At 34.8% G+C, this 20,423-nt stretch overlaps 1 protein-coding gene across 5 annotated transcripts; it reads right to left on the bottom strand.

Moving 5' to 3' along the window:
- Positions 1 to 15,529: 15,529 nt before the first annotated feature.
- Positions 15,530 to 19,400, bottom strand: LOC129306854 (abscisic acid receptor PYL11-like). 5 transcript variants are annotated; one of them, XM_054947621.1, is made up of 3 exons: positions 19,227 to 19,400; positions 17,643 to 17,938; positions 15,530 to 16,939 (listed from the first exon to the last, which is right to left on the bottom strand). In XM_054947621.1, the coding sequence occupies exon 3, from the start codon at positions 16,310 to 16,312 to the stop codon at positions 15,722 to 15,724; it is 591 nt and encodes a 196-aa protein (XP_054803596.1). In that variant the 5' UTR covers positions 16,313 to 16,939; positions 17,643 to 17,938; positions 19,227 to 19,400; the 3' UTR covers positions 15,530 to 15,721. The 5 variants fall into 5 exon arrangements, with proteins under 5 accessions (XP_054803596.1, XP_054803593.1, XP_054803594.1 ...); XM_054947618.1 differs by having other exon boundaries at positions 17,309 to 17,762; XM_054947619.1 differs by having other exon boundaries at positions 15,530 to 17,424; positions 17,643 to 17,762.
- Positions 19,401 to 20,423: the final 1,023 nt, after the last annotated feature.

The raw sequence follows: 20,423 nt of genomic DNA, 5'->3' as shown, positions 1-20,423 counted from the left end.
AATTTGGTATAAGCATAATATAGTGCTAAACACGCTATCTCCACTGCTAAGTATCCAGTCTCTATGGAAGTCAAACATCTACTTAAATAATAAACCACCTACTCACATCACCCATCAACATTTTGGGCTAACATACATCCTATGGATGTGGCAGTAGCTAAATACAATAAAAATAGGGTGTTCTCCCTTGGGTTGCTAAGACTGAAGGCCTCATCAAGTGTTCTTTGATCTTGTTAAAGGCCGCATGATGGTGTTTGGTCCCGGTGAATTCATCGGCGTCTTTAAGTTTCAGAAGCTTGAAAACCTCCTTAGTCTTTCTTGTTAGATTCAAAATGAAACGCCTAAGATAATTGATTTCACCCAAAAACCTTTGAAGCTCTTTCTTATTGCTTGGTGCCTTTGCTTCTAAAATAGCCCATGCTTTATTCCAATCTACCTCAATCCCCCTTCTCTAGACTAGGAGTCCAAGGAAATTACCTACAGTTATATCAAATGCAGACTTAAGTGAATTTAATTTAAGGCCTACTTCTCTCATTCAAAATAAGCTTGTCCTCAAATGCTCAATGTGATCATGTGCTTTTTTCAATTTAATCATTATATCATCTATGTATACCTCCAGATGTTTTCCTATCATATCATGAAAGATGGCATTCATAGCCCGCTGATAAGTAGTTCCAACATTTTTTAAACTGAATAGCATGACTACCTATTCGAATGTTCTAATAGAGTTCGGGCATCTAAGCATTTTTGTGAATGTCCTCTTTCACCATAAATATCTGATTATATCCTAAGAAACAATCCATAAATGATAATAATGCATTCCCGACTCCAGCATCTATCAACCTATTTGTAATAGGCATTATGTACACGTTTTTAGGCATGGTCGAGTTTACATATTGAAAATCCATACAAACCCGTAGCTTTTTATTTTTCTTGATTACTGGGACTATATTTGAAAGCCACTAAGCGTACCTGTAAGGCCGTATAAATTTGGCCTGTAGGAGGCACTTGATTTCTTCCTTCACTAGTAACTCCACTTCAACTAACATTCTCTTAGCAGGCTATTGATACGGTCTATAGTTTGGCTTTGTAGGAAGCCTGTGTTCAACCAATTGTCTTGCTAGCCCCAGTATTTCATTATAGTCCCGTGCAAAGTAATCCTTAAATTCCTGTATCACTTTCTTCAAGGCCTTCTTTTGTTCTTCAACTAATAGCTAGCTAATGAACGTGATCCTCGACTCCTCTGGGGACTTGAGGTTTACTTCTTCTAGTGGATCTTGAACCTTTAGGGCTTTGTCTTTAAATTTTAGAGGTACAGGGTCTAGCTCATGCAGTTGCATTACCCTCTGGGTTTTGTCTTCATATGCAACCTCGGTCCCAAAAGTCTTAGGTCTATAGTCTCCTTTGCATGTTATGCAACCATAATTTTTGGATGGCCGTGGCTACTATAGTCTTTCTATTGTCTAACTTAATCATCTATCAACTCTATGATAGGTTCACACCTTTGTGATGTTAGAGGCACGATAGCACACACTGTTTTTTGCATGGAAGAACTCAATTCCAATCCTTTTGTACCCTTCAAAATGTGAACGAGCCCACATCAACATCATAATATCTTGCATCCACGAAGTCAGTGATCGTCGTGAAGGGTTTTTCCTCAGCCCAAACCACTTCTACCTCTTCCCCTTTCCACATGAAAAGCATTTAGTGTAGCAAGGAAAGTATGCACTCATTAGCGTGAATCTAGTCTAAACCTAACAAGGCCTGATACTGTGCTGCTGTGCTAATCACAAAAATGTCGTTAAAGAGGATTTGGTCTAAACATCAACCCATAGTAGTAACACACCAAGGACCTTAAAAGCAGTCTCGATGAATCCCACTACAAACACTTCTACTGGCATTAAGTCTCATTCCTCTCGCCCCATCTTAAGCATCATATGGTCTAGTAGTATATTTACCCCTATGCTATTGTCCACTAGTACCTTGATTATTGGCTTCTTGTCGAAGTACGCCTTAATGTACAAAGGTTTCAGGTGCTGGGTTATCTTAACACTTGGCTTCTCCAACATAGCCCATTTCAACTTTCCTTCTATAGCTTGAAGAGTGACCTAACAGACTGACTCTACTTCAGCCTTCTGCTTTTACGTCTGCATCTTTATTGATTTAGGTTCATCCTTCCTAGGTTCCATCAGGAAATATCAATACGGGCTCGTGTATGTTGGCCCTGAGGAGTTTTGCTTAGATCGGTCCTAGATCCTACTGGTAGTAAACTAGAATTGGGAAGGGAGTATTATTGAAACCACATAGTAGAGAGTAGAGGTATCTGCCCAATATGAATGGTCCCACTACACTAATTTTTATTCTCAGTCCCCTCGTCTTGATCTTCGGTGGACTTCCTCTTGAACTTGTTAACTTCCTGCACATTAAAGCCTTCCTTTGCCTCAGTCTTCTATTGCTTGAGGTATCTTTATGCAGCCCACTTTTACTGAAGATGTCATTTCTAAATTCTGGTTAAGGCAATTGGGAACTTTTTGTGCCTCACAAATCTCCACTTCAAATGTGGCACGTTACCAAGTGGTGTAACAAACCTACCCAAACTTTCAGCGACCTTTAGTTTTGAAGGAAGCTCTGTGGTACTCTCTGATGATGTAATGGCAAACCATTAAGGCCTACATCCTAACCCATCAATGTCTCTATAAAAGGTTCACTTGCTCCTAGCGGTGCTGGGTACTTGATAAAGTAGTCAAATTTGCCAAATGGCTCTCCCAAACAGTCCTAGACTACTTTGAACCTGTCCAGTTCTGTCATAAGCAATCCCGCAGACCAATATCTCATTTTGAGGGTCGTTTGCTGTTTTGCTTTACAGTCTGCTAGTTGTCAATCTTTGAGCTACCCATAGTTTCTCTCAGGCAATCCCAAACCACCTTAGAGCTGTTCGGGCTTCTTACATTTTACCCCTCTAGGCCATTGTCCCATCTTGAGGACCTGTTCTTATTTAACTGGCCCATAGGTTCCTCTAGGTAGTTCCATACTATTTATGAGCTCTCTTAAGCTACATCTTCCCTAGTCTAGACATTCTAAGGCCTCCTATCTCTTTGCCTACCATTATTTCTCTTGGTTTGCTATTTTTTGGAGTTTATCTCCAACATATTCACTATGGCAAATGGCAAAAATGAATCCTCATCCATGACCATGGATTCCTCCTTTAGGAACTTGAGGACCACTTTATTGATCTGATCTTGGATGACGTTCTTACAGCCCCAACAGGACTTAGTATTGTGACTTTATGAGTGATGGTATTTGTAGTACTCTTTCCCTCTCTTCTCCTCTTTCAAAGGAATCTTATGGTCAGTGGGTAGCGAGATAAAGTTCTCTTTGAGCAAGAAATCAAAGATTTCCTATGTTTTAGTGGTGTTAAAGGTGTATTGCACTGCCTTAGACCTTTTAGGAGTCTCCTTGACCTTCCTTATCAAGGCCAAGCACTTGTAGTTGCCTACATTTTCTTAGTTTTGCCACTGCTACATCAAGGTCACTAAAGTAGGTTCCTGCTATAGTCCGTCAACAATGGTCTTTCTCTTTCAGCAATTCTTTATATCCCCAAACCTTGGCTGTGAGCTTATAGAAATTATAAAATTCCATCCCCTAAAACTTCTTCTAAAGCTCTATATCCAGGCCTGCTAAAGCTAACTTAATGAATTCAATCTTTGAAAGTGGCACATTGCACTTACTCCTCAGCCATTTGAACCTCACCAAGTATTAGTCCGCTGTCTCCCCAGCCTATTGGCTGAGCTTGTAGAATTCTACTATGCTGACCTCTGGTTCTACCTTATAGAACTATACATGGAATTTATACTCCATCTCCATTCAGCTAATTATTGCATTTTGGGGCAGTGAAGTATACCATATGAATGATGAGCTAGTGAGAGTGTTTGGGAACAATCTTAACTTTAAGTTAGTAAAGTTCTTGTAGTTGGCAATTTCTCCACATTAGATCATGAATCTTCCAATGTGCTCCAGGGTGGATTATGTTCCGTCTCCTTGAGAGTATGGGTTATCTTTGTCTATATACTCTAGGTATGGCTTTGATAAAGTGAGGTAGCCAATTGGCCTTAGCCCTGGTCCATATATATCATGAATAGCATCCCTCAGGGCCACCATGTTCACCAATCTATTCAGAGGCTCATTTTGATACTCCGAGACTATTCCCATGTCCCCTAGGGTGCTCATGCGGGCTCTTGTAAATAATACAAGGGATTATTTAAAGGATTAATGTTAGAATAAATCTAGGAATTAGGATAGTCCCTTACAACTGGGTGGCCCCAAGGGCCAACACCTGCATTAATTTCTACTTGTTATCCTCTATGCAACCCCAAGTTTAAGCTTTATTCTAGAGGATTTCCTCTCAAGGATACGGTTAAGTTCTCATGCCATCATGCAAAGCTTGCATAATGATTTACTGTCGTTCTTTTTCCCTACATTTTGACATTTTTAGGGATAGAGCAAAGAACTTTTAGTTTTCTTCCAACTATTTATCCATTTAGTCTTGAGTTCCTCATAGCACTTCTACTATAAGACCGTTGGATATGTTTATCTGTCCACTCCCTGGCTTTGATCCAAGGCTTGTGCTACTGTTACCTGTCGATATCGGCATTTTATGCTTATGATGTTTAGCCACCTTAACTTCAAGAATTAATTATTCTAACCATACTAGTGCAGAGTTCCCTTCTTGTTCATGAGAACTAGCACCTGTTTCATCAGTCCTTTTATCCTTTCTCATCCTTGCCATCTTTATTGCACAGGTCCCACTAAGCATGCCAAAAATTGTTCATGTGTGAATAATAAAATACCAGGCATACTAGAGATGCTGAGTCTCACTTGATAACAAAAGAGTCTCGGGCTCCCTTATCACAATTCATCCTGATGTAAAGGATATGCAAGACTTGGTAGAATAAGTATTTTTTATTATTATTGAAACATGAAAAGGTTACAACTCTAAATTAAAAATAAAAACTAACTAATAAACCTAAAAGCTATAAGTATAGAATGTAATTCTTTATTAAGTGTTGACTCTCTTTCTTTTATGCTTTTGCATTTTATTTATAGTGTCAAAGTGATGGTATCCTTTCCTTTAAGACCTAAAATGTTCTGCCAAAGAATCAGAGATCTCACGAAACTTATGGCACTGTCTTTACTCAGCGTCTTCCATTTTTAGAAATCGACTCGTCTCACCGAGATACTCGGGCATGATGATACTGCTCCCATGGATTTCAGGATCACTTGGGATCATGTGTTTTTATGCTAACAATCTAATGTTTGCAACTGGTGAGATTTTGGCATGTTCATCCTGTCGTGGCTTTCTATTAAGCTTCAAGGCTGACCTCTTTATTCAAATTATTGATTGGGCCTGACTCTTCAATTACTCAGCCCAAATAGCTTTATGACCTACTCAATACTTTAGTGAATAATGTTTTATATTTTAGCCAAGACATAGTTTGAGACAACTCAATTTACACACCTTATCACAAAATGTGAGGGGCGCATCCATAAAAGGATGAGATATCATAACTTCATATTTTGAGAAAATTAATAATAAGGAGTTTCCTTATAACTAACTTGTTCCTACTCTATTTGCTCTGTGCTACACTCCTACGTCTCTTTTATTCCATCCCTACTAGCTTCCTTTTTTTTATTTTTTTATTTCTTTGAGAAACCCTACTAGCTTCTCAATACTCAATGACTATAATAGCCTTTGAAAGTTAACTCCAAAGGAACGAGTCTATGGACTCTTTTGACAGTGGCAAAAGTAGCAACCACAAGTTTACCCAAACCCATAAGAAGAAGTAAAGTGATTCAAGATTTTCCAAAGCAACTTGAAGTATATCAATGAGATAAACATAAAGAGAGCATCTTCCTTGCAATTCTCATCTTAGTTTGGACAAATTTGCAAATTTAAGCCCTAATAAGTTTAGGAAAGTCTATTTGCAAAGCATAAAATTGCCTTAGCTTGCAATACTGTGTTCACCAAGTTCAAGAAGGACAATTCTTGTGATTGCAACTCGCCTGATTCACTTGATTGGACAAAAAAGAATGTTGTCACTCTAGTCAAAGACCAAGAAGATTGTGGTAAGAGTAGGATGATGTCTCATAGTTGTTATTTTTTCACAATTTGGTTAAATAGTCCGGCTTTAATGACGAGATCTAGTACTGATTATTTTACTAAGTTATTACATAATTGAATGATAATTGATTTAACATGCCATAATGTGTAGAAAGTCATTGGGCATTCTCAATGGCAGGAGCCATAGAAGGAATAATGCAATAATCATAAGGAAGCTAATTGAACTTTCAGCTCAATAGCTAGTGGACTATGACCCAGTAAGCAATAGTTATACCAGAGGACTTTACTTCAATGCATTTGGATGGGCTGTAGATAATGGCAGGATAGATACAGAAGCTGATTATCCTTACACAGCTACAAACTATACTTATAAGGTCTCATTATTTTTTTCCCTTCTGATGCATACTAGCCTTTGTTAATTTAAAACTGATTTGTCTCTATAAACTAAATTAAAATCAAATTCTAGGGTCTCTTTCATGTGGAATGGAATGAAAGCTATGAGTATATATTAGTACATGTTATTGTATATGGCACAAACGATACAGTCTTATGTATTGTTGCTCATCAGCCTGTCACCACCAGTGTGAATGCCGTCGATTTCTAGTTCTAAGTCGGTGTAAGTAATCGATCTCATAGAGAGAGTGTGTGTGTCCCTATCCTTAATTATTCTACAATACAAATTTTTTGATACTGTAGAAAGGAGAATGATTTTGGTTTCTGTTGGACCATCTTGAATAGGAAATCTATAGGGGTGATGGCTGCGATAAGAGAACTCAACTATAACAACATTGGTGGCGCTAATAGTGGGATATGGAATAGAGAATGGGGAAGATTATTGGATAGCGAAGAACATGTAGGGAATAGACTTAGGATAGGAAGTGTGTGTAAGGATAAAGGGCAACATTAAATGGCCTGATGGGGTATGTGGCTCACCCAATGCAAGATGCTTTATCATCTTCCACTTCCTATGGTGGTGTCTTTCAAGCCTAGCTTGATGAATTATTTCTATATTGCTATATCGAAGTTGGACATGTTACTTGCATATTTAACATGTCTTCTCTCACTCTAAATAATATATCAGCTCCATCGGATGTGCTTTGTAGGCAATTATGCTCATTGTATCTCGGTGGCAATTAGTTGAATATTGAAAAATTATTGGTGCTGTTTTACATACTGCTTCTATAAGTTTTCATGCAGTAGAAGAAATAACACTTTACTATCCAAAAAATATAATCTCATTTCACTACTATATGAGGATATTGATGGAAATAAGTTAGAAGATTCTTCAATACTTTTTTAGGGCATGCCAAAATATAAGATTCGTACACCTGGGTAGAGGTTGTAACGAGTGTTTGATTCACTCAAACCACGATAATAAGTAATAAAGCAGTTACATAATAAAACTAGAAAACTCTTAGGTTTTCTTAATTAAATAGAACAAGATTAGTCAATCAAGAGATTCAGAATTTGAGCAGAATAGACAACAATTCATGAATCCCCTTCCAAGGATATTTACCAAGATTAAAGACATTGAGAAAGATTGAAGACTCACGAGCAAATGAGGGATAAAGTTCACGGGATTGCAATTTATCTCTATTTCTTCTATGTACTACTCTAATATTCTTCATATTGTAGTTGACAGCCATGATTCTCCCGTGCCCACATTCTAAGATTTTAGCTAAAATATAGAACTCAGAAAGAAGAACTCTCTTAAAAGAGTATATTGATTATAATTAAAAGCTTAGATACTTATGAGAACTTTTTTACAAACTTTATCAAGGATGATAAATAATGAATGCAATACTTTAATGCACAATTGTAAAAAGCTTTTTAAGAATGTTCAGATGATGAATAGTTTACTCAAAAATTAGAATTCTTGTTCTAGACTTAAATTGTATCGCACATATAGTTTTGGTAGTTGACAAACCGTTGGAACAGTGTTTATAGTCATTGATGACATTTCTTGCATGCAACCAGACAATTCACGTGTGAAATAGAGCTAGTCAAGTTTTAGTCAAGCATATGTGACAATTCAAGTGTAAACATCAAAATGTCTCACACATGTTTTAGAGGATATGAATATGTAAACCATTTTGTGTAACAAACAGGCGTGCGGCCCTTAGGTTCTCAAGTGTGAATTGGCTAGTAGAATGCTAAAGCCAATTTTGTATGATGAATTGCATGTGGGACCAACACACTATCATGTGTAGAATGGCTAGTTACAAAAGCCAAACCATTTAGGAAAATGGATCATGTATGGAACCAACTATTACACATGCATAAAATGGCTAGTTACAAAACTAAGCCATTCTAGAAAAACATATCACGCATGGAACCAATGTGCATTCAAGCAAGGATTGCATGATTGAAATGATTCAAAACATCATATGACAAATCACGTAAATGTACAAGATGAATCAGACTTGAAATGGCTAGGGACTCACTTAAGCAAAATGTGTTCAAAGACTCAACAAAAAATCACGTATAGATACTTTCCAATTCAGGCATGAAAATGGCACCTCACAATATGCAAGGGAACGTAAAATGACAATTCAAGCATGCGTACCCAAGGGTAGCTTACGTGAAATGGAGCATAGAAGCTTTATCAAAGCATCACTCAAACACAAGTGATAAATCATACATGGATCACTCCTGATACAAGCATGAAACATTAGTTAATATGCCTAAAATGATAAATCACGCATAGGACCATACTGAATCACATGTGAATCATCAAACAATGAAAGGCTCAACTTTTATGATCCAATTTAAGCTAGAATGACATAACTCACAAGCTTGAATATACTAAGACAAGTCCTAAGATGCACAAATGAGACTAAAGCATTAAGAATGATGCATTCATTTCAAGGATGATAACATGTGATTAAGCTCTCAAAGTTTTTATATTGAATCTAAGAGAATTAAATAACTTATCCTATAAATCTTCATCTTATCTTCTCTTAATTTTTCATGCTCTTGAGATTTTCTCTTAATCCATGATTCTTTATGTATTTGCACACATAGCAAACACCTCTTCTCCTGGTTTTGTAATTATTAAAATGCATGATCCAACATATTTATATTTTCACAAAACCAAGCACATACTCTCACATGATCATCTACCACCAAACCTCCATGCTCCCCAACAAAACCCATCGGCTTTAATGAACTAATACTATACACATTCCAAGCACATCTTCAGTGGTAGAAATGCTTGGCCAAGATATTTTATCCCTGTCCCACTTTCAAACTATAAATTTTCCCCTTTCACACACTCAACAAGGGTGTCATTGACTCCTAACCACATCCTCACAAGCACTAGAAAGTTACTAAACAGCTGGGTTATCCCATGGTAACAATCTTAATTATATTGTTGCACCGAAGGTTCTATAGTGCCAACCTAACTATATGAAGTTTATTTTCAAAGATCTCCACACACTCAGGGTGAACTTTTACCCTCTAATATGATCATGCCAATTTTAACATGTATATAACCATATTTCTACATTTCTATACACACACACACATTTATATCATAATTCACTTTTAAAATCACCTGTATATAACTTAACGAATATATCAAACCTTTGTTTCAATGCTAAAACATGCAAGTTGCAAAACATTCCAATATAATCATAAATTATTTTATCATATTTACTTATAAATAGTTAAACTAGTTAATAAATGTTACAAATTACCTGTTTACCTCAACCCTTTTGTCTCTAGAATGGTTACTCATGGTACTTCTCAAATTCTTAGCTCCTTCTAGTCAAATCAATATATAAACCATGTCAATCTATATAATTTAGCACTATAAGTCAATTATCAAATTGATCAAAAGTACTACTTATCACAATTAATCATGATTAACTCACCACAATCATCCACACTCAACCATCAAGTCCTAACCATACTCTTAACCACTCCTTTTAGCTTAAACACAGCCCACACTAACACTTTTATCCTTCTAAATTTCTCAATTTAAGCTAAACTAAGCCTACATCCTCAAAGCTTAGCCATTAATTCCCTAACCAATTGTAAAACCTTAGTTTAACTTCCAATAGCCTTTTTATTACCAAAGGGTAAGAAAGCAACTCCTTCAAACTCCTTAATTTAATTTTTTCTATATCCCAAACTAAGAAAACTTATGGTAGAACAAGAGCTTATGGATGTATGAAATTTACTCAGTAAGTGACAAGTCAGAAATATCTCCTAAGCCTCCAAAACTCCTTACTTTAGTAGAACCTATGTCCTTCTCCTTCTCCTTCATGCTCTTTTTCCCTTTTTCTCTCTACTCCATGAGCTTACTCATACACATATTAATCTAAATTCAGTGCCGTGCATTGTGACACATGCAACATATGCCGCGGCGTATGGCATGATATGAAGCTCACTGTTACTCACACGCTTCATTCCAGACTATCATTATATTCTTCCACCCGATCCTATCCATTCAATAACACAACAAATCAAAACACTAATTCACCTTCCAAAATCCTGATTATTCAATTAATCCTCTAATTTTACTAGTTTACCCTTTCTTAGTAACTAGTTTTTTGGATTAAGAATTTAGAATGTTACATAAGACCCAAGAAGCATGTCATAATACAAGGCTTAAGTAGAACGGTTGGGAATGAAATAAGGAGGCCCAGAGTCTTTTGGAAGTGAGAAAAGGAGAGACTACATGAGAAGGATGAGTTTTACAGTAAAGGGTATGGATGAATTTTTATGAAATCTCTCTTTGGAGTTTCTCCTCCTTCTTCTTTCTGCAACTCTGTCACTCCCTCATTCTCTTATATTTCTAGTTTCTATTAATTATGGTCATGTAATTTTCCCTTAATCATGTTGAAATGATGTGCTTAGGCTTGGAATTTTCATTAAATAGAGGTTAGTTGTGTTTTTATCATCTCAGTAAATTTTGAGTTCATTGCAATTGGTGCTTTCATTAAGAGACCTTCACCATGACAATAACTCCTCATTTAGTTTTGAGTACTAGAAATCATCATTTAGCAGACATTGAAGTAGGACTTCAGCAATTTCAGACCTCTATGGATTTGCAATTAGGCTAATTAAAGTCTTCTATTCTCATACTTTTGTGAGCTTTTGGTTCTTTTGTGACAAACTGACTCTCTCAACAATCATCTATAGAAGTTTCTAACCTAGAGTTTGAACTACATAATATGTGGCTTGATATATATCGTGCTATCCAATGTTTGGAACAACCATTACTGCTGCCTCCTCTACTAATTAACAATGCTTTGAGTTTTGACAAGGTGATCGCTATCGATGACACTATCCATAACTGTGAGATCATTAAACCCATCAACCCTAATAGTTTAACTCTCGAATTAGAATCTTAGAGCTTCTTGTGAATATTGAGGTAGAGGACTGACTAATCCTAAACATTAATAATACTATGGTGAGCAAACTCAGTGATTCGTTTTATAAATATCTTGGAGGTTTCGGTTTGGTCTCTCAATACTTTTGTTCTCCCCATTGTTTATGTCAATAGCTATGATTGCTCCTCTCTTAAGATGCACATATGGTGTTTGTTAATATGTTAAGCCACCAAATCTTATTCATGTGCTGGTTTTCCAACCTTGTTCGTGCTTTTAATTTTGGTGTTTGACCCTAGTGTGGCCAAGGGAGTTGGGTATTTGCATTTTATTGGAGCACATTCTCACTCAATGCCACAAACATGCAACTCATCTTTGGCTTTATTGCTTCGCTCAATTTAATTCTTGCAACCCAGCCCTTGTTTCTTGTAAAGTCACCGAGTGCTATTGAGCTACAAGTTAATAGGGAAATGAGTCGGTGTATTACGACATTCACTTGACAGCTTATGTTCGAGTGCCTAAAAGGGCTTGTTATAAGGATACAATAATATGGGTTCCCCGTTCACCATTTTTATGATGCTTACCTTGATGCTACTAATGGTAAAATTCTTAAACAATTAAAAGGCAAGGATTCATCTAAGACTATGAGAGGAGGTTGGGAGCAGGTTTTGGAGCCATTATGTGAGACTAGAAAGGGATTAAATTGAGACATCTTTATTGAATATACTCAATAGCATTTATACAGCTAGACTAACTAAAAACTAAAAATAGTTAAATAATTATTAATTAATTGGAATACAATCAGTTACATTATGTCTTACCATTTCATTTATGATCTTATGACTACAATCCATTCATTATCCTTTCAAATGGGTTTTTGGAATCTTTTGTGTTTCCCTTCGCGTATGGCTCACCTTGGTGGCATTGCAGCACTTGTTTCGGTCCTTCAATTACACTACTCTAAGGTTTTTTTTTTTTGGAAAAATAGCAATTAATGACCATCAAAAGAAATTTATATAAATTACAAGTTAACTGTTGTCAAAACTCAAATAAAAAATAAATTCAAATAAATTATTATTAATTTAGAATGAGTTATTATTAAAATTCGAATAGATACTTGTTGATAAAAGACTAATCTAAATCAATAAGTTTCTACTTGAATTTTGGTAATAAGTGATCATTAACTGATATAAATTTGTTTCAGCAGTCATTCATTGTTATTTTCCTCTTTTTCTTTTTTTTTCTTTTTTTTGGGTCTTAATGACTGAAGTTCCATGAATAGAGAATGAGTTTTGGGGAATCTATTCGACTTTCACATCGCTCTCGTTTCCAAGTAAAATATGGTATAAAAACAACGTGAATTTTAAATAAAAAAAACAAAACAAAACAAAATTGAAACTGTTAAGTCCTTCAATGAGATTTAAGAAAGTGTTAATGTCATTTATACTCTTTTTCATTAACTGGTATAAAAAAGCTGTAATAGATGGGCTGGATTTGTTAATGGTAATCTGAGCCCAATGCATATTTAGCCCATTATTCTTAAGTATTTTCAGTCCCTATAATTTTTTAATTAAATTGGGTGATGTTTGTTTTTTAAGTCTCTATAATTTTAGTTTTTTCAGTGTTGTTAATTCCTATAAGGACTGAAAGTATTAAAAAAAATTATATCCAATAAAATTATAGGGATTAAAAATTATATTTTTTTGGACTGAATAAAACTGAAGTTAGAATAGTATGGTATTTTCATACTCACAGCAAATGATAACAGAATGGAATATTTTATTTGTTTCTTAATGCACGCATACGATCTCTTTTCATCAAAATTCCAAACCCCTCGTTTTATTTTATACCTCGATATTTAGACTGATTTTATATGGATTATTATTATTATTATTATTATTATTATTATTATTATTATTATTATTAAAAAGGAAACCGGTGTCAGGGAAAAGGAATGTGAGGAGAAAGAAGTATTGGAATGAATTGCAGTAAATATTAAATAGCAATTACAGGAATGATTGAACAGTAATTCCGCCAGACAACTTAAGATCGGCAACTTTACCATGATGCTGCAGCAAAGAAAATTATTTACCAATATGCCACAAGTTTAAAATTATTTAATATTTACCTAAATTTTTTTTTCATTTTACCTTGATGAAGAAAGGGATAGGAAGGGGGCGGAGCATGATTTCAGCTTATGAATAATAAATAAAGATGCAAGAGCATGTGATTTTGTAAGTCCTTTTCTTTTTTCTTTTTTAAAAAGCGCCTTTATAAATTTATAGCAACAATAAATTGTGATGCCATGATCAAGATATGGAATAATTAATTATGTGAAGTTAAAGGCAATGAATAAAACAGGGTTCGTTTGAATTTCAGTTGGGTATAATAAATTATGAAAATAATTGATTAAGTAGTAGATTTTAATCATAATTAATTATGTTATAACGCAATCTATTTGGATACTCATGCTAGTAATTTTTTTAGAGATTCAAATTTTATTAAGAAAAAAAGAAGAGAAAAAAGTTTTGTTTTAGTTTTATTAAATTTTGTGCCTTTTTTGTGATTTTTTTCTTGAACTTTTTATGTAATTTACTCATATAACTTTGTAACAAAGACACGCAGAAGTGGAGAAGTTGAGATTTAGAGCGTTGGGACAAAATTGATTTTTTGGGAAAAAATCAATTTTGAAAAAAAATAGGTGTTTGGGTAAATTATGGCTTAATCGATTTTTTTATCCCTAAAATCGATTAAGTCCTCAATCCAAACAGGTAGATAAACAGAGTGACATCATGTTCACAGCTAAAACCAAAATTCTCAACTTCATTAAAATACACTAATAGAATTGATGTGGGTAAGAAAGCTAAACAATAAAGGAAAATCACCACCGTGAAGCTTTGGCAAAGTGACACGGATTATAAGAATTGAATCATTTAGTTAAAAAATTACTCCCTCCATTTAAAAATGTAAAATATTTTTAATTAAATTTTACCTCCAATAAAATAGTTACATATTTTTAAACTAATCCTATATTTTTATATTTACCCCCATTAAACACCCTATACTAAATATAAAATCATTACTCATAAGGATACTTGAAAAAAAAAAGATAATAATTACATCTTAAAAGATTAAAAATATTTTATATTTTTTAAGATCTACATAAAAATTGAATCCAAATTTTAAAAAACTACAAACTAATTTGTTCACAGGAAACTACCCGGTAATTGGAGAAAAAAATTTAAGAATTTAAAGTTTCTTTTCTCTATTTTTATATATAAATGATATATTAAAATATAATAAAAAATTGTATTGTTAGAGTTGAGTTTATCTTCATATTAATTTTGAAGAGAACATTTTTTGGCAAAAAATAACAACGACAAACTGTCCGGTAAATTAATTATTGTCGAGTTCTAACGATTTTTTTTTTTTTTTAAAACACGAAGAAAAAGCATTGTATTGCCAAAGCATCATGGCTCCAATTGATACAGAATATTCTCACAACTTGTAACATAACAATAAGTTCCTTGGCCTTTTGCTTTTACAGTCTTATCAGCCACAGCAAAGCACTTACATAAATTCCTACATATGGAATTCAATTCACAATACATTGATTTTTGATTAGTTCAAGACGCAATAGAGCATAGTCAACACAAAAACTATAAGGCGGAATCTCACTTAGGACTCTCATTAGCAAAATAATTACAGTGCAAGTACTTTCAATTCTAAAATAATTGCCCAAGCCCAAGACACTCTCTACAAATATGATTTTCACTTGAAAAAAAGTCTTGATAGAAGTATACATTCGTATATTTACTATGAGGCATTTATCAATTCATAAATATATGTTCACATGATCACAAAAACTAGTTTACATATTCACTAATTGTAGACCTAAACTTATAAGCGTGTGAACATATGGTAGCAAATATGTGAAGCTATAATTATAAATATGTCAATATGTATTTGTAAATATGTGAGAACCTATATTAGCAAGTATGTGAACCTGTTGTTGTGAATATATGAAGATTTACTTTTGAATAAGTGAAGGTCTAGTGGTAAATAGGCAAACATATACTTGAAAACCCAGAGCATTCCCATCTTTTCAGCAAACAATTTTATTTGCAACGAAGACCCTTAGATTTGGACAATTATTTCAAAACTGAAAAGACCTGCAGAGTAATTATTTAGCTCATGAAGGCATAAGTGCAACTCTCCCAAAACACAACGAACATGGTAATAAAATAATCCAAAATAAACTACAACCTCAGTTAGTGTTAGTCTTACAAAAGATCTGCTCTGTAACTCTAGCCAACGACCTTAGATTGCAACCTACGATGGTGTTGGCAAAAGAGCAAGTATCTTCCCCACTACTCCCCGCCGGAATATCCACCACGTATGACTCTATCACCACCGTCTTCCCTTCATATCCTTGCCCGTCTTCCTCATGCAGAGTGATGGTGGATCTGTAGTTCAGCAGCCGATGATCCCCACCGATCATGCTGAACTTCATAACGTACTGATCGTCATCAAGCTTGTCCAACCTCTCCAAGCTAACTCCGGCCGGCATGCCGGACATAACCAGGACCTCACGCACACTGCCAACCCCGCCATGGCCGGCCAGTATGTTGCAGCTCTTTATGAACTGCTTGTAACTCTGTGGGTGATCAAATCTCCTGATCAGGGACCACACCAGAGGCAGTGGCGCGTCTATGATCGGAACCTGGTTCGACCCACACTGGTTCGATGAGAGGTTCGGTGTGTGATGGCGGCTCAGCATGGCGAGCATTTTTGGAGACCTTTGGCTACAAAGCATCCAGTCCCAAGACCTCTGCATTAGTCTGTTGATTGTAGTCATCTTAAGGAACTTTTGGCTGTGTGTATTTATGTGAGGGGAAAGAGAGAGAGAGAGGGGGGGGGGGGGGCTTACGAGTTACGAGGTAAATGATTCATCAAGAGGAGAAAGTGAGGTTGGAGTACTAGCTTGTTTTGGAGTGGGGTCGGTGGGGCTGCATTTTAGTACTTTGGAGGCTTTCTGGGTGAGACCATTCAATGTTTCGGTGATAGTTATCCTCTTTGTCCCTGTCGGTTATGGTTAGGAATTGTGGTTATGATTCCCTCTCAGCCCAACTTCAAAAGTGTAAATCATTACACCATTTCTTTGAGTCTGTTAAAACTCAAATAGATCCCTTCCTTGAGACTTGAGCTTAACTTGGAATATCCGCCAACAAGAAGTTGGCCCAACTGATACAAAAACAATCTGGAAATAAAAAAATGAAGAACAAAGAAACCCTTGAGGTGACCGTTTTAACTTTTAAGTCATATCTTCATTTATTTTTGGGGTGGGCCGTGCTGTGGTTGAGAGCTAAGACTACTAAAGATGGTCTTGGTAGTTAGTCAAAACAGTCTCTGGACATCCTGTGTTCTCTCATGCAGGGTTTATCTCAGTCGTTTTCCATTAGGAAAGTGAAAAATCCTTTTTCATCTGCTAAGAAAGAACCATAAGGGAGATTAGTCTCTACTATGGACAAAACATAAGAGATACTCTATTAAGGTGGTGAATGATGATTTGGTGCCTGGAGTTGTTTAAACCCTCGTGTTTTCGCATTTTGCTGTTGTGTGTGTGTGTGTGTATCCAGTTTATTCAGAAAAAAATAATAATAAGATACTCATTTTACTACCAAAAACAAAAACAAAAAGATGTGCGCTAAACATTTCGCAGTATCAAATAATTTTTTCTTCCTTGAAGGAGGTAAAGTAGGTGTGGCCATGCCCTCTGGTCTTCAAAATTCCCCGGTACAAGTAATAAAAAGGATTGGAGATAAGTAAGAATGATGAAACAAGAGGACGATACCCTCTATTTTAAAAGGATGTACTTCAGCAAAAAGGAATCAATATAAGAAAGTGTTCCCATCACATAGCGCATCAGCACTATAAATCCAGTTGAGTATACATCTTCTCCTGATTTTTCTGCAGTACAGTCTGACTAAAATTACTTTTTGCTCCCTATGGAGCTAGTCAGGTAATGTGAGCTTAATATGAGAAGGAATAGAAGACAGTCAAGGTATAGCACATAGAATCACGGCACACAGAAAAGGTGTGCAGCCACGAGCCAACATCAATTATCTAAGCAAACAATAGTCTCTGAATACTATTTGAATGATCAATATGCATATGAGCTGTCTGACCTTTGCAAAATATCAAGCTTGGCCCAATACTGAAGATATTAGCTTAGAATATCTAAGCTTTGCAACCCAATTCGAAAGACCAAGGCTAATTGCATCGCAAGGAAGTGCACAAAAAATCATCTGCATAATGTTGCATGTTATGTGGTCATGGTCTAACTCCACAGTTAAAGTACCTCAATAATAATGCCAACACTTAAAAACCAGCTGGAAAAGTCCTCAGACAATAATGTTCCTCCTCATTACAATCAATACAGATGGGTTTTCAACAGCATTGGCGAATTCTCCATGTAGAATATCTAGTGCACAAATGTGGCCAGAGAACATTTACTCACACAACTGTTCGAAGCTAAATCAAATTATATTTAGCAACTTAGTGATTAGTAATAACACTAAAAGGAATCGACACAGATCAGAAGATATGTATATCTTACGACAATATTAGCATGTTTGTAGTTTCTCTACTCTGCAGCATTACAGAATTCAAATCTACAGCAAACACAAAATAAAGAAACTAAAGATTCGAGATGTACATAATACCAAGTGAAAATTCATACACTTAAGGTTCTTCCTCTGATTCTTCCCATGTCTTTTTCCGCCTATGGAGTTTGGAGACAAATAAAAACTCAACATTTTGTGATCGCATGTAAAATTAGGAATTGGCATTTTGGCAGCTTTAAGGAGTCAATCCAGCCTCTAGAATATTGTTCTGGTTCATCCATAGATTTTGATTCAATGAAGGACTATGGAAGTGTAAGGTATCCTCTCACAGTCTCATTGCACAGTGTGGCGGTGCCTAAGGTTGAAGCAAAAGGCTGTGGTGATTTAGAAGAAATTTCTTCTCATGCCACACCTTTAATTTGTGTTTCTGGCTTTTCTTGCCCATAGTCTCTTTTAGGAGTTGACTAAGAAGGGTTGAGAAAGAGATCAGATCATAGATCTTGAGTTAATGATTTCTTATGATCTTATCCTAGTACTACCCCACCCCGAAGGAAAAGATATCAAGCGATATAATCTGCATACTAACAGCAGGAAAATTTTACTTCCTAAAGAATGCTATCTATCCCAAAAAGATGCCAACTAATATCAAGGAATCCAAGTTAAACGAGACTCTTCTTCGGTGCTTGCATTTCCTGCTAAAGAATTACGAAAAGCCAAACATAGATACTGAATAAGAAATGCAATCACACAATGACCCTGCAATGTCACATCTTTTTCACAAATACCATTCAAATCCATACGCAATGATACGATGACGAATACTTGGCACTTATCGTGAGGAGCTATCCTTTTCCTAATATAGGGCCACCCCACAAACCCAACCTTGACTCTTTGAAAACGGACTCTTCACTCCAAGTCGAAGGCCTGATCCAAGAAGATATCATCATTGTCCCCACGCACCACTATCTTCCCTTGTTTTAGCTATCTAAATAGCCTTTTTGCTTATCATTCGTTATTTTCTCGGATTAGATACTCGTTCAACAAATAGCAAAACCTCAAATTAGGTATAGCATGTACAGATGCAGAGATAGAGCATGGAGAAACCGAAATTTCTATGCAATGGATCTACGAGCTAAAGATACTTACTTTAGTTCTAGAACTAAATCGTCAATTCGGTAGCGGTATCAGCATCTGCAAAATGCAGCAAATTAAGCAAAGCATCTTTTTTGTTTCTTTTTTCAATTTCTTTTCACAGAGAGAAAGGGACCCTTCCCTTTCTGCCAAGAATTATTGCCTTCTTGGGGACTCAAAGCTTCAGTGGGATAAGACCAGGATCAAGGGCGGAAACAGCCTTAATTTGGGAGTCCATCCTTAGAAAACAAAAAATAAATAAAATAAATAAATTTTATAATTTAAAAATATTATATACCAAATTATGTACAATGATATAGACTTTTTAAAAAATTTTAAAAACGTTTAAAATAAAATCATATACTCCCTTCATTTAAAAATATAAAACATTTTTAATCGAATCTTATTACTCAATAAAATAGTTACTTACTTTCAAACTAACCTTATCTTTTCATATTTATCCTATTAAACACCCTATAATAAATATAAAGTCACTATCAATAAGGGTATTTTTTAAAAAAGGCAATAATTACGTCTCAAAAGACTAAAAATACCTTATATTTTTAAATATTCAACTTTTCAAAAAATGCTTTACATTTTTAAATGGAGAAAGTAATATATTTATGTTCTTTGCATTCCCTTATATTGTAAGGTACCTTTCAAAAATAAAAGGTGGTCTAAATTATAAGATTCAAAATTAAAATATCAAATTTTGCTCAAAAAAAAATTAAAATATCAAATGATGCTTCATTTTTACTCCCTATAATTTTAGTAGTTTTTTGTAACTTGAACAAGGCATGATAAGGTTCTCTTTAATTAATAAAGGTATGAGTGCAATATTAAAATATTTTTAAAAAATTAAACAATTTAATAATTTTTCTTAATCTACATGAAAAAATATTATAATGTGTACGTAAAGAGTAAATAAAGTGTTCCCACTTAATCACAATATAGTGTATTTTCTAAACACTCTGCTTAGTCCAAAACACTTGATATTTGATAGTTTTTATAATTATTTTTTAACTACACCTTTACTTTATTTATTACTTTTTTTAAAAAAATTATGTAAGATATTTAATGAGTGTATGGTTAAAAATATGTACAATTTTTTTAAAAAAATTTACCTAACTTTTTTAGAACTGTGAAATAATTATTAATGTCACATATTATAGTATAGAGGGGATATATATATATATATATATATATATTCAT

Source organism: Prosopis cineraria, unplaced genomic scaffold, assembly GCF_029017545.1.
Source record: "Prosopis cineraria cultivar Desert tree isolate PC_DT_omini unplaced genomic scaffold, ASM2901754v1 PC3, whole genome shotgun sequence".
Classification (NCBI taxonomy): domain Eukaryota; kingdom Viridiplantae; phylum Streptophyta; class Magnoliopsida; order Fabales; family Fabaceae; genus Prosopis; species Prosopis cineraria.
The sequence above is the reverse complement of the archived record's forward strand: the minus strand, read 5'-3'. Positions and strand labels throughout refer to the sequence as shown.

What these genes read in the sequence shown, in the direction of transcription:
- LOC129306854 (XM_054947621.1), bottom strand. Translation starts at nt 16,312, where the DNA reads ATGACTACAATCAACAGACTAATGCAGAGGTCTTGGGACTGGATGCTT.